This window comes from Akanthomyces muscarius, chromosome 2 (assembly GCF_028009165.1).
Source record: "Akanthomyces muscarius strain Ve6 chromosome 2, whole genome shotgun sequence".
Taxonomy (NCBI): Eukaryota; Fungi; Ascomycota; class Sordariomycetes; order Hypocreales; family Cordycipitaceae; genus Akanthomyces; species Akanthomyces muscarius.
The window spans coordinates 567134-578500 of record NC_079242.1 but is presented as its reverse complement, the minus strand read 5'-3'; the positions used below and the strand labels follow the sequence as shown (position 1 = coordinate 578500).

The following is an 11367-nucleotide window of genomic DNA, read 5'->3' as shown; positions in this document are numbered from 1 at the left end:
GATATGAAAAGAACACATGTAATTATGTTTCCCAAGTTAACTTAATCAGTGGTGCTTAAAGTAGCGGGTATCTTGCCAAAGTTCCGTCTTTCTTCTCAATATTATGGCCGTCTTTCTACTAATTCGCCAACAATTCCCACGTGTGCGATCATGTGTTCATCAATCTCTAGAGGGTGCGATCATGCCATGCCGCCTATTGTGGACATGCTACTCAGCCTTGGAGCTTGCACACCCGTCATTGGGTACCTCCATAGGACTGGCCAGAGGAGTGCCTGGGATACCGATTCCTCCGCCAATGCTGTCTGGTCGACCATGCCCGAGGCGGCCGCTTCTCACACTAGCACCATCCCCCTGTTTTGTATATATGCTATTTCGGTCGCTCGGCATAGTAGTAGCGGCCCCTGTGGTCGAGTATATACTATTGCGTTCCGCTCCAAGTCTTGCACCGCTGGGGTGCACTCCTGGAATCCCGCCATCAACGTTTGAGCTAAGGACGCTAAGTGGGAGACTCTCGCGGCTGCCTCCCCAAAGTGAAGATGGTGCTAGCGCTCTCACCGAAGCGTCGGTGTCCATCGATCTACGCCTGCGTCGCTTGCTGGATGAAGCGAGAGTCAGGATAGATGCGTTGTCAGTCAGTAAATTATTTGCGGTCGCCGTCGTATATGTGGTTGGGTTGTTTGGTGGTGCCAAGTGTGCTGGTATCGCAGATGCTGGAGGTTGCGTCGCGAAGGGCTGACTAAACTGTATTGACTGGCCATTTGACCCGCTAGCGTTATTCTGAGATGCTTGCGTGTTGTTATTGGGTCCGATGGACTGCATTGTAGTCAAAGTCGTGGTCAAGGAGCGAACCGAGGGAGCCGGACTCGAAAAGGTGCTGTCACCACCTCGCCGCGACTCAACACCTCCCCCTAGGGTCCGGCTGGTGCCTGTCAAAGAGCTGGCACCATGGCTAGGAGCAGTAAGCGACCGCGCGGTATCATTGTCGGTCGAGACTGTCCCAACCATGCTTCTCCCGCCGGCCGTTGGTGGTGCCAAATCTACCGAGTATCGGCCCGAGTGGCCACCGATCGAAGTATCGCCGGTTTGGTGTGTCGTAAACGAATTCTCGCTGTATCGATGCCGGTTGCCATGATTTTGACTGACAGTTCCGGATTCGGGATATGGGTTATTCAGCTTGCCGCCTCTGCGAGGTTTGGCGTGTCGCTTGTTTCTTTCGGAGTCCGACGAATGCTTAAAGTTGGTGAGCTTCTTTACCCAGGTTGTAAATGGGCGTCGTCGCTGCGGTTGACGCTCTGCCAGTTGTGAGCAAGTTATATTTACTGCGATAAGGACGAATTGTTGACATACCCTGATTTCCCTGAATCGTATCTTCGGTAGTCATTGTGAAGCTGTCTCTCCTGGCTGTGTGCGCGCAGTTCGAGCAAATACCGTGAGCGAGATGGAGCCCCGCGTGGATTCTCTTGGTCTCCCTTGATGATAATGCGATTTTCTTTGGCCTCCTCGATATGTAGGTAGTTAGGCTGTCATGGGCCACGGTGCGCGGTGATGGTGTGGGAGAGAAGAAGAGGGAAGAAATCTATCACGTGACTCTGGTATGGCTCAGTCGTCAACACAGTATCTCTGACTGGCTCTCGCCGAGATAATCAAACTGCACAGAGGCTCAATGGAAGCTTCGAATAGTACCTACAGCGCAAATGTATATTGCGAACCCCGCCAAACCGATATGTGCTATCGGAATCCTGCCATGTTTCGAGCTACCCCAGTAGAAAGTGGTGCTAGATTGATTTAGTGGAGCCGCAATAAGAAGGCAACTGCTGGTGCTCTCCGTCACTGTTCTGTGCTGCCATATTCTTGTTGCATCATCATCAAATGCCCCCATCATGTTGCTCTTTATGCAATGTCTATCCGTCGGCTCCCTTGCGATGTAATTGAGAAGATCGCATCATCATCAACTATAGTTTCCTTGAATGGGGCTGTGAGCGGACTCGTGAGGAATTCTCTGGACGCTGACGCCCGCAGAGTCAACATTACCCTCGACTATGCTCGCGGAAATTGCATTGTGGAAGATGACGGCGAGGGCATCTCGGCAGAGGAGTTTGGAACACACAGAAACCTAGCAAAACCGAACAGTATGTCTTGCGAACAACCAGCCCTGACGTCATGCTCACTAGTGCGAATAGGCACGTCACGATTTCCTCATTCGTCAAGCTATCATGGCCGGCATGGGAACTTCCTCGCTTCTCTTGCAGCGTTATCGCTTCTTATAATCTCATCTAATACTGGAGAAGAAAGCCGGCATAGCTCGGTAGCCATTCGCCATGGGGACGTAATATCTCGAGAGACCACTACTCCTGCTCCGCGTTGCGAGTTTAGCACTGGCACGCGAGTTGCTGTCTTTGACCTGTTTGGCTCGATGCCTGTACGGGTAAAGCATCGTGTATCTATGTTTTCCACAGCTTCATGCCTCGAAAAGGAATTCCAGGCCCTGACGTACGAGTTGACTGCTTTACTTTTGGCCTGGCCGACAAGTGTTTCTGTAACTTTGCGCGAAGCAAGACCGGACTACCAGCTGCGGTTGAGAAGCTTTGGCGGGGTAGCCTTAGATCGACGAACTTTTCGTCTTTTCATGCAGGCAGGGTTGTCGGGCTCGAACGAAGCAGCTTCATGGATACCGGTCGCCGCATCTGACTGCAACATTTCTGTCGAAGGATGTATCAGCACGATTCCCGTCGCAACTCGAAAGTCACAATTCATCAGTCTCGGAGTACACCCTATGGAACACTCTTTAGGGAGTAACATTCTCTTTGAAGAGGTGAATGACATATTCGCATCTTCGAGCTTCGGTCTTATCGAGAGCACCGCACGGGGTGAAGCTCCTGCCAACGGTCAGGTTCCTGCACAATGGAAGCCCAAGAAGGGCTTAGAAAAGTGGCCCATGTTTTACTTGAAGTTTGAGTGCAACGGGGTGGAAGCAGAAGATATCTTCCGGCGACATAGTCCAACGTTGGCAACTCTTACCAGCCTTTTACGTGCTGTCTGCTACGCCTTTCTGAAAAAACACAACATGCGCCCACAAAAACAGGCGCGTAATCGCCAAAGACCCTCACCACTTGAAGCAAATGGCTGGCCATCTTTCATCCAAGCTGATCAAGCCGGCGCTTCGGCGCAGAGTGCTTCAGGAAATACCCCGAGTTTGCTCGATGATGTGCGTCGAGCCAAGGTCGGCCATCGTGCGAATGTCATCCTACCACGATATTACAATGGACGACGCCTCATTGGCTCCGGTGGCCAACTTCTACGGATTCCCTTTGTCGAAAACAGCGACGAGCAGTACGGAGACAATGACGATCATCTTGTACAAACTGATCCCATGAAAACATCTGAAATATTAGGGACGCATCGCGAAGAAGGCACGGATCAATGGCTCGATAAGCTGATTCAATTTTGGAAGAACCCTGTGTTTGAGACGGTGGAACCTGCCGTGCATCGATTGCCGACCAATACAGAGTTCGAATATTGCAAGGACAACAGCCGACAGTCTGCTTCGACGGCCACCATCAGCGGTCAGATATCGAAACGATGCTTGACAAAGGCAGAGATTATTGCCCAGGTGGATAGCAAGTTTATTTTGATCAAATTGCCTCTTGCGACCGCTGCCGGCAATATCAGATCGCGTTTCAACCAAATCCAATATGCTTTATTTGCAGTCGATCAACACGCAGCGGATGAACGATGCAGACTTGAGGAGCTAATGGCATGTTATTTTGAGCCGATTGAGGGGAATCCAAGTCCTGTGGCTGAGCCTCTGGATGTATCTCTACTTCTCGACATATCTCCAAAGGAAGTCCACATGTTTGCTAGGCGGCAATCGTTTTGGGGAAGCTGGGGCATCAGGTATCAACTGCCGAATGTTGAACCCGGAAGGCAGGAGGAGGAGCCCCTAGCCAGAATTATGGTAACAGCGTTGCCGCCAAGCATTTTTGAGCGCTGCAGGGGAGAGCCGCGGCTGTTACTCGACTTATTGCGCAGAGACATGTGGAGTGTGGAGGACAATGCTCGCTTAGAATCTGCAAAACCAGAACCAAAGTCAAACTTTTATGGTTGCCCGCCTGGCCTATTAGAATTGCTTCATTCAAGAGCTTGCCGAAGTGAGAGGACTTCCTTCCACAGTGTTCGAATAAAGCTTGCTGACCAGGGTTATACAGGCGCAATAATGTTCAATGATGAGCTAACATTAGCAGAATGCACTTCGCTCATTCGAAGACTCGCTCAGTGCTCGCTGCCTTTCCAATGCGCACACGGCCGACCAAGCATGGCGCCTCTCGTGGACTTGGGCAGTAAAGCACACAGTGTAATTCGTACGCTACCAGGTCGCGGCTTCCAAGACAGCGATGCTGTACCTGTTATGCCCAATTTAAATGCATGGAGAGCATGGATGAGCTGATACGAACACGGATTCGTGCGATCCACAGGATGGTATCGAGGGACCACAGCATCGGCGGGCGTCATCCGGCATATGCGTGCCATGAGCACTCAGTCCGGCATATGCGTGCCATGAGCACTCAGTCCGGCATATGCGTGCCATGAGCACTCAGTATTAATACACGCGTTGTCATCCTAAAACAAATTCAATAATCCCTCATAGATGCTAAAGTGATGCTACCCGTACGAAAGCCATTCAGAAAAAACTCTGAAATTTCTGACAGCCATTCTCAGTTCAGCACGGCAACAAAAGTGTCTCGCCACACTGGTACACAGTTTTGGGGCCTGGCATTGGATCGTTGTCCAAGGTAGGCTTCAGAGGCGTCCTTGGTTCTCAAGCTGTTGCTTTTTGTGCAATGCGCCCGCATACTTTGCGCGACCGCGCTGCTCAGGGTCATCCATTACCCATTGTTTCAAATCGTGGTTCCAGTGATGACTACCGCGCTGTCCGTTAGTAGCGACCCTGAAGAGACACGAGCTCAATTATATGCACTTACTACTCGTGTGTTTCCTTTTCGAGTGAGCTCAGCGAGTATTCTTTACTCAGGATTTGCTCAACATTATGCGGGATCCGCGCATGCGTTCCTACAAATTCCGTCACGCGCAAGGGCCATAGATCCTGCGCTGTATATTGGTGGCCGTTCTTGCACGACCACACGCCAGGTCCCTGTTGAAAAGGGTGCTCTCGAAGAACAGTGATGTCCACAAACATTCCACTGTCCATATCGATCCAGCGACCGTCGATTATATTGTGGCCACCACCAGAGGTCAAGTCTATGTAGTGCGGGTTGATGTCGAGTAGGTAAGTGCGATTGTGCGAGGCGTCGATGGGCGGCATTTCCATTTCTTGGTTTGGCGCATGTGTGTACTCGGTGCCGTTGAGATTCGCTGCTAGCCATTCCATTGTCTCGATGGAGACTTGCACATCGAGATCGTAATCCCAGGGCATGACTTGCGCATTCCACCACCAGCCGAGCAACGTACCATGTGCAAGCCACGTCTCGACACCTTTGGCCTGCATAGTTTCGAGATAGCTGCGGATGAGGCTGCGCAGTATTGTTGACCGTTCATTGTAGGCGACTTCTTCCTTAAAGTAACGGAGGTCGTAATGCATTCGCGCCAGAGAGCCCCCTGGCTCTCTGAAGTATTTGGAAGAGGCGCCGGATGGTGCTCGCGGCTCTGGGTGCGACAAAACAGAAGCAGTGAGTGCCGCGAGAAGGACTACTGCTGTAGAAACTAGTCGAGTAATGATAGCCATCGTGTAGACAGTGCATGCGTTCTTAGGCGCGGCAGTAGCACCTGGGGGCCAAGTCTTCGCCAGCTCTCAGACCTCAGGAACAGTGTACGACAAAGGTTTATTCTGGGTAAAACAAAGGCGAGCTGTTGAGATGATATGCAAGAGCGAAGGGCATCAAAAGCCAGTTAGCCCAGGGTTTGCATACATTTGACTAACAAGTCGTGCGCAGATGTACAGGGTCAAATTATGACCGCTAGACACTGCGTCATCAGTTGCGTCACGGAATTCGATATCGAGCTGCGGGAAATCTTGCAGAAATGGCTCAGGTAGTTGGATTGGAGATTAGAACATGCTCACGTGTCATGAGTCCCTTTTTAGCTTTCCCATCTGGCTGGCTTTGTCGCGCTGGGACGCGTGGCTCCACTGAGCGTCGTCATCACGGCGACCGTGATCGACAAGCGAAAGAGGACAGCCCACCGAACAGTACTGTAGTTCTAACAATCACTTATTTGCAAAATGGGTGAGAAATAGTCAATCGCATAAGGATTTGGCTTTCGGTACCAACGACTAGATGTACCAAGTAGCAAGCACCCTCCAACTGTGATCATCTCAAGTTGGTACTTCAATGCTTTGCACCGCGCTTATGATATTGTAACAAGGAAATTCGTCAAATATGCTATGAGGAAAATGCAAAGCCCACAAAAGTCTACTTCTCCACTATCTCCGCAACACCGTGAGACAAGTCAATAAAAAGATCCGCGTCCTCGATGGTCTCAAGTCTATGCGCTATCATCAGGATGGTACACCCCGCGAACGCCTCTTTGAAAAATTTTTGCGCATCGGCATCTGACTTCATGTCAACGTGGCTCGTCGCCTCATCCATGAGCACCAGCTTTCCTTTGATCTTTCTTTGTCGAAGGATTGCCCGTGCAATGGAAAATAGTTGCAATTGACCATGCGACAACCCAACTGTGTCCATTTTCGTCTCTAGGCCGCCCTGCCTTACAATTGCGTCCCAAATATTGAGTCGCTCCAGCACTATTTGGATCTCGGCGTCTTCTTCCTTGGTGTCCCGGTCTGCCTCTGCTTTGTCTAGCTCGAAAGGAAGCAGGCTGTTGCGGACTGAACCACCGAAGTCCAGATTCTCTTGAGACACAGTAGTGACGTGGGCGCGAAGGTCATCCACCGGGATGGTGGAGATGTCCACACCGTCAATCTCAATTGTGCCGCTGTACTCGAGGAATCCGAGCAGAGTCAAGAGCATGGAACTTTTGCCACTGTTGAACAATTAGTCGCTTTATCTACCTTATGCCGGTAGTTGGTTGACTGACCTTCCTGTTCGTCCAGTAATACCAACTTTAGTGCCCGGGGTAACTACCAAGGAAACGCCTTTGAGCGCCTGGGGCGCGTCGTTGCTACGAGGTATTAGTGATATACAATTCGGAGAAGGCGACACAACTCGTACCTATACCTGGCTGTCACGTTTCTGAATTGTAAACCGCCATGCTCTGGCCAGTTTGGGGGCAAGTCTTTGTGTGGCACTTGGGATTCCACAGGTGTATGGTCCAGAAACTCGCGTAGGCGAGAAAGCGCTCCAACTGAGGTCTCGAGACCAACCCAAGCAGAAATGAAGAACCCGAGAGCCAGGCCGAACCAAACCAGGTTCAGAAACGAGAGACCAAGAGCAGGAGCCGATGTAGTTTGACTAAACTTCAGCGCGAATGCCGTGACAGTAGTGCCAATGGTGCAGGCGAACATATCCAAGTAAAAGCTAAGCCAGCGTTGAATAGCGCTCATAGCATAGTAAGGCTTCTGTGAGATATTGAGAGCCCCAAGGCTTTTCTCGAAATTGTCGGCTTCTCTTCCGAAAGCACGGATGTGCCGGAGTCCGCTTGCTGTTTCGGCGAAGTGTGTATACAGCGGCGTTTTATACTCGAGATCGAGATGACGCATCTGCCTGGAAGTACGAAGATAGAAGTACTGCAAGAACCAGATGAAAATGAACATAAATGGTAAGATCGCTGCCGAGTACGTCGCACCCGCGAGGATGATACCAAACTGGATCAAAATGTGGAACAACACTGAGGCCAAGAGTCAGCACCTACCAAATGCAAAGATCTCAAAATATTATAGCATGGATCACTTACTGTATACGAAAGAGAAAAAGGACGAAGGTAGAACTGAGCTGATCAGATTCATGTCTTGACTGAAGCTGCGGCCAAAGTTAGCGATTTTCTCCCAAGAGACAGGTTTCGGAAAATAGGATCTTACCGATTTAGAATGAAGCCGGAGTCGGCAGAGGCAAAGTACGAGATTTTAGAGCTGAGCAAGTATCAGTATAGTTCCGTTTGTTACCAGCGTCACAGAGACTGACCGCATGACTGTGTCTGCAAGCTTTTCGTGCAAGCCTGCTGCTGAACGTGGAGCAAGAGTGCGATACAGTAGTCTATTACGACGTCAATTTTCGGCTAGGAAGACCACAGCAGTCGCAATTTAGGATAACATACATGAATGTGCAAACGGAAGCGAAAGTGCCGGCCATTACAATTCCAACGTAGCCGATGTAGTAAAGCGCGACACTCGGGGCGTTTGTTACCCAGACGCGCACATATATGCCTGTATCGTATCATCAGTAAACGTACAATGTGGCCAAAAGCGAAGCCGCGTCATTTACTCACCTGTCATGCTTTCACCCAAAGGTACACAGATCACAACGAGAATCCATGGCCAGAACAAGCGCTTCCCGATTGAGTTGATAAATAGCTTGTAAAGACTCATGTCTTGTCGTCGGCGTGAATTGAGCAGCTCAAGCTCGGAATCAGACATTTCTTTCTTCATCTTCACAGGTTGGGAATCCGATTCGGCCTTTTCAGCCACGCCCGTCAGCTGAGGGTCTAGTTCTTCAAGCCGCGAGCGAAGAGAGGCGCTGTGGGAATTTGATTCCAGAGTGACCCCACCTTCACCATCAACAACGAGAACTTGATCAGCAATGTCCAGGCATTCCGCTGCAACACCAGGACAATCAGCACAAGGTCTTTAGGTATTTTGAAGGGTGAGACGTACGCAGATATGTTGAAACCACGACAGTTGTGCCAGCTTGGCGAAATAAACCATTATTTCCACAAAGGCGGGAAAGCACCGCCACAGCAGTTTTCCTGTCTAGAGCGCTGAAAATGTCGTCTAGAACAACAAGTCTAGCATCACAATATGCTGCCCGTGCTGCCGCCTATTGTCGTACATTGGTCAGATTCTTGTCCTTGCAGAGGCTCCAAAGGCGCATCTGGCCTTGGTACACAACTTACAATTCGGTGCCTTTGACCGCCGCTCAGGCTCATGCCATTCGTGCCTGCCATATAATCATCGCCATCCGGGAGATGCTCGAGATCTTCTTCAAGCATACACGCCTGAATGACCTGTCTGTAACGCTCGCGGTCTAGCGGTAAGTTGCCGATGATGTTGTCGCGAATAGACATATTCTGGATCCAGGGTGTTTGATCGGCGAAGCCAATGACCTTTTCCGCAACCGAAATGGATCCATCAAAAAGCTTAGCATCCCCCAGAATACTATGCAGTAAGGTGGACTTTCCAGAGCCACTGGCTCCAACAGTTGCAGTAATGGTCGACTTGGGGATGCTGAAATCGGCTTTGCGTAGAACAGGCTCTTCAACACCTTCCGGTGCAATGGAAGCATTGGAGAAGCGAATGGCATAGTCTCGGGGATCAATCAGCTTCTCGCTTGATGATTGGACTTCATCACTTTCGTCGGCTACTTGGTGAATAGCTCGGGGATCACTACTCTCAGGGAGACAGAGATAAGCTTGAATACGGCCGAGGCATGCGAACAGTTGTGAATAGCTGGCGTAGGCCTTCAGCAGATCGGATAATGGATTCTGGCTCAGTGCAACGATGGACAGGCACGGGAAAATTCTGTCCACCGGCAAAGTATGAGAAGGGGCACTTCCGTCGAATGACGTCCAAAAGAGGCCGACCGCCACAATCAACAGTTGTGGGAGCAACGCTGTGAGAATGGCTGAGCCCATAAGAACAGCAGTGAAGATTCGGTACTTTTTTGAGTACTCGATATCGATCCCGCGAAGCCGCTGCAAATAAGCGGTAGCGGTCGGCCCCAGGCCCAGCATCTTTATAACGCGCAATTGAGAAAGAATTTTGGAAGTCTCAGCTACTCGAGACTGGACTTTGCCATTCCATGTTGCCAGCGCGGGGCCGGACTTGGAGCCGAGGTACAAGCCAAAGAGCGTCGAAAAAGCCAGAGGGAAGAGAACAACAAAGCAAGCCTGGCCAACGAAGAACGATAGAAAATATGTGGACAGGCCAACTTCAAGGATAGAAATTGGGATGCGGTAAAGTGCACCTATGTCCATGGCAATATTCTCCATATCAGTACTCATCAGGGTCATGGCGGCCGACTTTTTAGCTTCAGACTGCGAGATACGGTGGCACTTGTCCAACATCTCAGCGACAAGAGCACCCCGTACTCGCGTTGTCAGTCGATTGTTCAATTGCTGAAATGCGCCTCGGCTAAGACCGATGCCAACCAGGGCAAGGACTGTCGCGCCGATAAGGGAATCTTCGACATTTGTCGAGTGTCTGCTGTCCGCAGTGATAACATCGGTCAGACGCAGCAGAATGAAGGGCAAAGCAAAAGAGCACCCGGTGAAGACCAAGCGTGCGAGGAAACACCAGAGCAGGTAGATCCACAAGTGGCTCAACAGGGCTTTCGCGAGACATAAAGTAGCGAGTTTGTCTCGAGCCAGCCATCGGGGATGGAACTTTTCGAACAGGGACCGGGATGAGAATTCCGCGCCGAGCTCACTAATATCATCGATCGAAATAGTCCCGCGATAGCCTTTCCAAACGAGAGGATTCAGCCACAGGAATAGCGATCGCGTCCAGAACCCGGCTGAAGCTTCTTTGCCAGTAACCCGGCGCAGCGTATCCTCAATTATGAGGCTCGTCTTTGGAATCTCTTCCAGAATGATAAGAACGAATCTAATAATCGCGGCGGCAGCAGCGAGGCCGCCAAGGGTTTCCAGGCCGGGACGGCGAAAGTGTGACCGGCATTTAGCAAATTCGAGGAGGAATGTGATGCTTAGGTAGAGGCCGAGAAACGCTGATTCACGCAGAGCTCGGCGGTGCTCAACTAGTAGGAGCAGTGCAAGAGCAAGAGATGCGACGAGATCGAGCGATGCGGCCGGAACGGATGTAGGGGTGCGAAATTCGGATCTTGAGCTGCGTATCACCAGGCTTGATATGTCAATCGCAATCAAAACACAGGCGGATGTCTACGTAATAAAGGTGCTTTTGGTCAGCACGTGTCATGATTCGCAGAGGGCACAACCGGAGGTGTGAGCAAGGGTCACTAACGAGCTTGAGCCATAAGAGTAGGCCATTGCGAACGAGCGTGTGCTTGCGCAGATAGTAAAAGAGCATGCATGCAATGGAAACGATTGCTATCCCGGAGGGCGCAATTGTGAATATAGACTCCTCGAACTTCAGAGTAAAATCGAATATGCTTGCGATCGGGGGCCAAAAGGCCTGGTCCCTGGCTTCAGACGCCATGGTGGCTTCCGTGGCGGGCGCGCCGAGATGGGCGGAAATTGGAAGAGATAAGAACAAGCAATTTGAGC

At 50.8% G+C, this 11367-nt stretch overlaps 4 protein-coding genes across 4 annotated transcripts; 1 reads left to right on the top strand and 3 right to left on the bottom strand.

Annotated features, from left to right (window-relative positions):
* Nucleotides 1-895: 895 nt before the first annotated feature.
* Nucleotides 896-1381, bottom strand: LMH87_003293 (uncharacterized protein; the record flags this gene model as incomplete). The annotated part of the gene is made up of 3 exons (XM_056204327.1): nt 896-949; nt 1003-1292; nt 1348-1381. The coding sequence occupies 3 exons, from the start codon at nt 1379-1381 to the stop codon at nt 896-898; spliced, it is 378 nt and encodes a 125-aa protein (XP_056048079.1).
* A 516-nt stretch (nt 1382-1897) lies between these two features.
* Nucleotides 1898-4214, top strand: LMH87_003292 (uncharacterized protein; the record flags this gene model as incomplete). Its single annotated transcript, XM_056204316.1, has 4 exons — nt 1898-2129; nt 2181-3955; nt 4122-4148; nt 4206-4214. 4 exons carry the CDS (start codon nt 1898-1900, stop codon nt 4212-4214), a joined length of 2043 nt encoding a protein of 680 aa, XP_056048078.1.
* A 583-nt stretch (nt 4215-4797) lies between these two features.
* On the bottom strand, nt 4798-5740 carry LMH87_003291 (uncharacterized protein; the record flags this gene model as incomplete). Its single annotated transcript, XM_056204305.1, has 2 exons — nt 4798-4918; nt 4980-5740. 2 exons carry the CDS (start codon nt 5738-5740, stop codon nt 4798-4800), a joined length of 882 nt encoding a protein of 293 aa, XP_056048077.1.
* A 685-nt stretch (nt 5741-6425) lies between these two features.
* On the bottom strand, nt 6426-11299 carry LMH87_003290 (uncharacterized protein; the record flags this gene model as incomplete). The annotated part of the gene is made up of 11 exons (XM_056204294.1): nt 6426-6996; nt 7051-7134; nt 7185-7800; nt 7867-7931; nt 7991-8041; nt 8094-8165; nt 8227-8335; nt 8398-8724; nt 8783-8945; nt 9022-11022; nt 11105-11299. The coding sequence occupies 11 exons, from the start codon at nt 11297-11299 to the stop codon at nt 6426-6428; spliced, it is 4254 nt and encodes a 1417-aa protein (XP_056048076.1).
* Nucleotides 11300-11367: the final 68 nt, after the last annotated feature.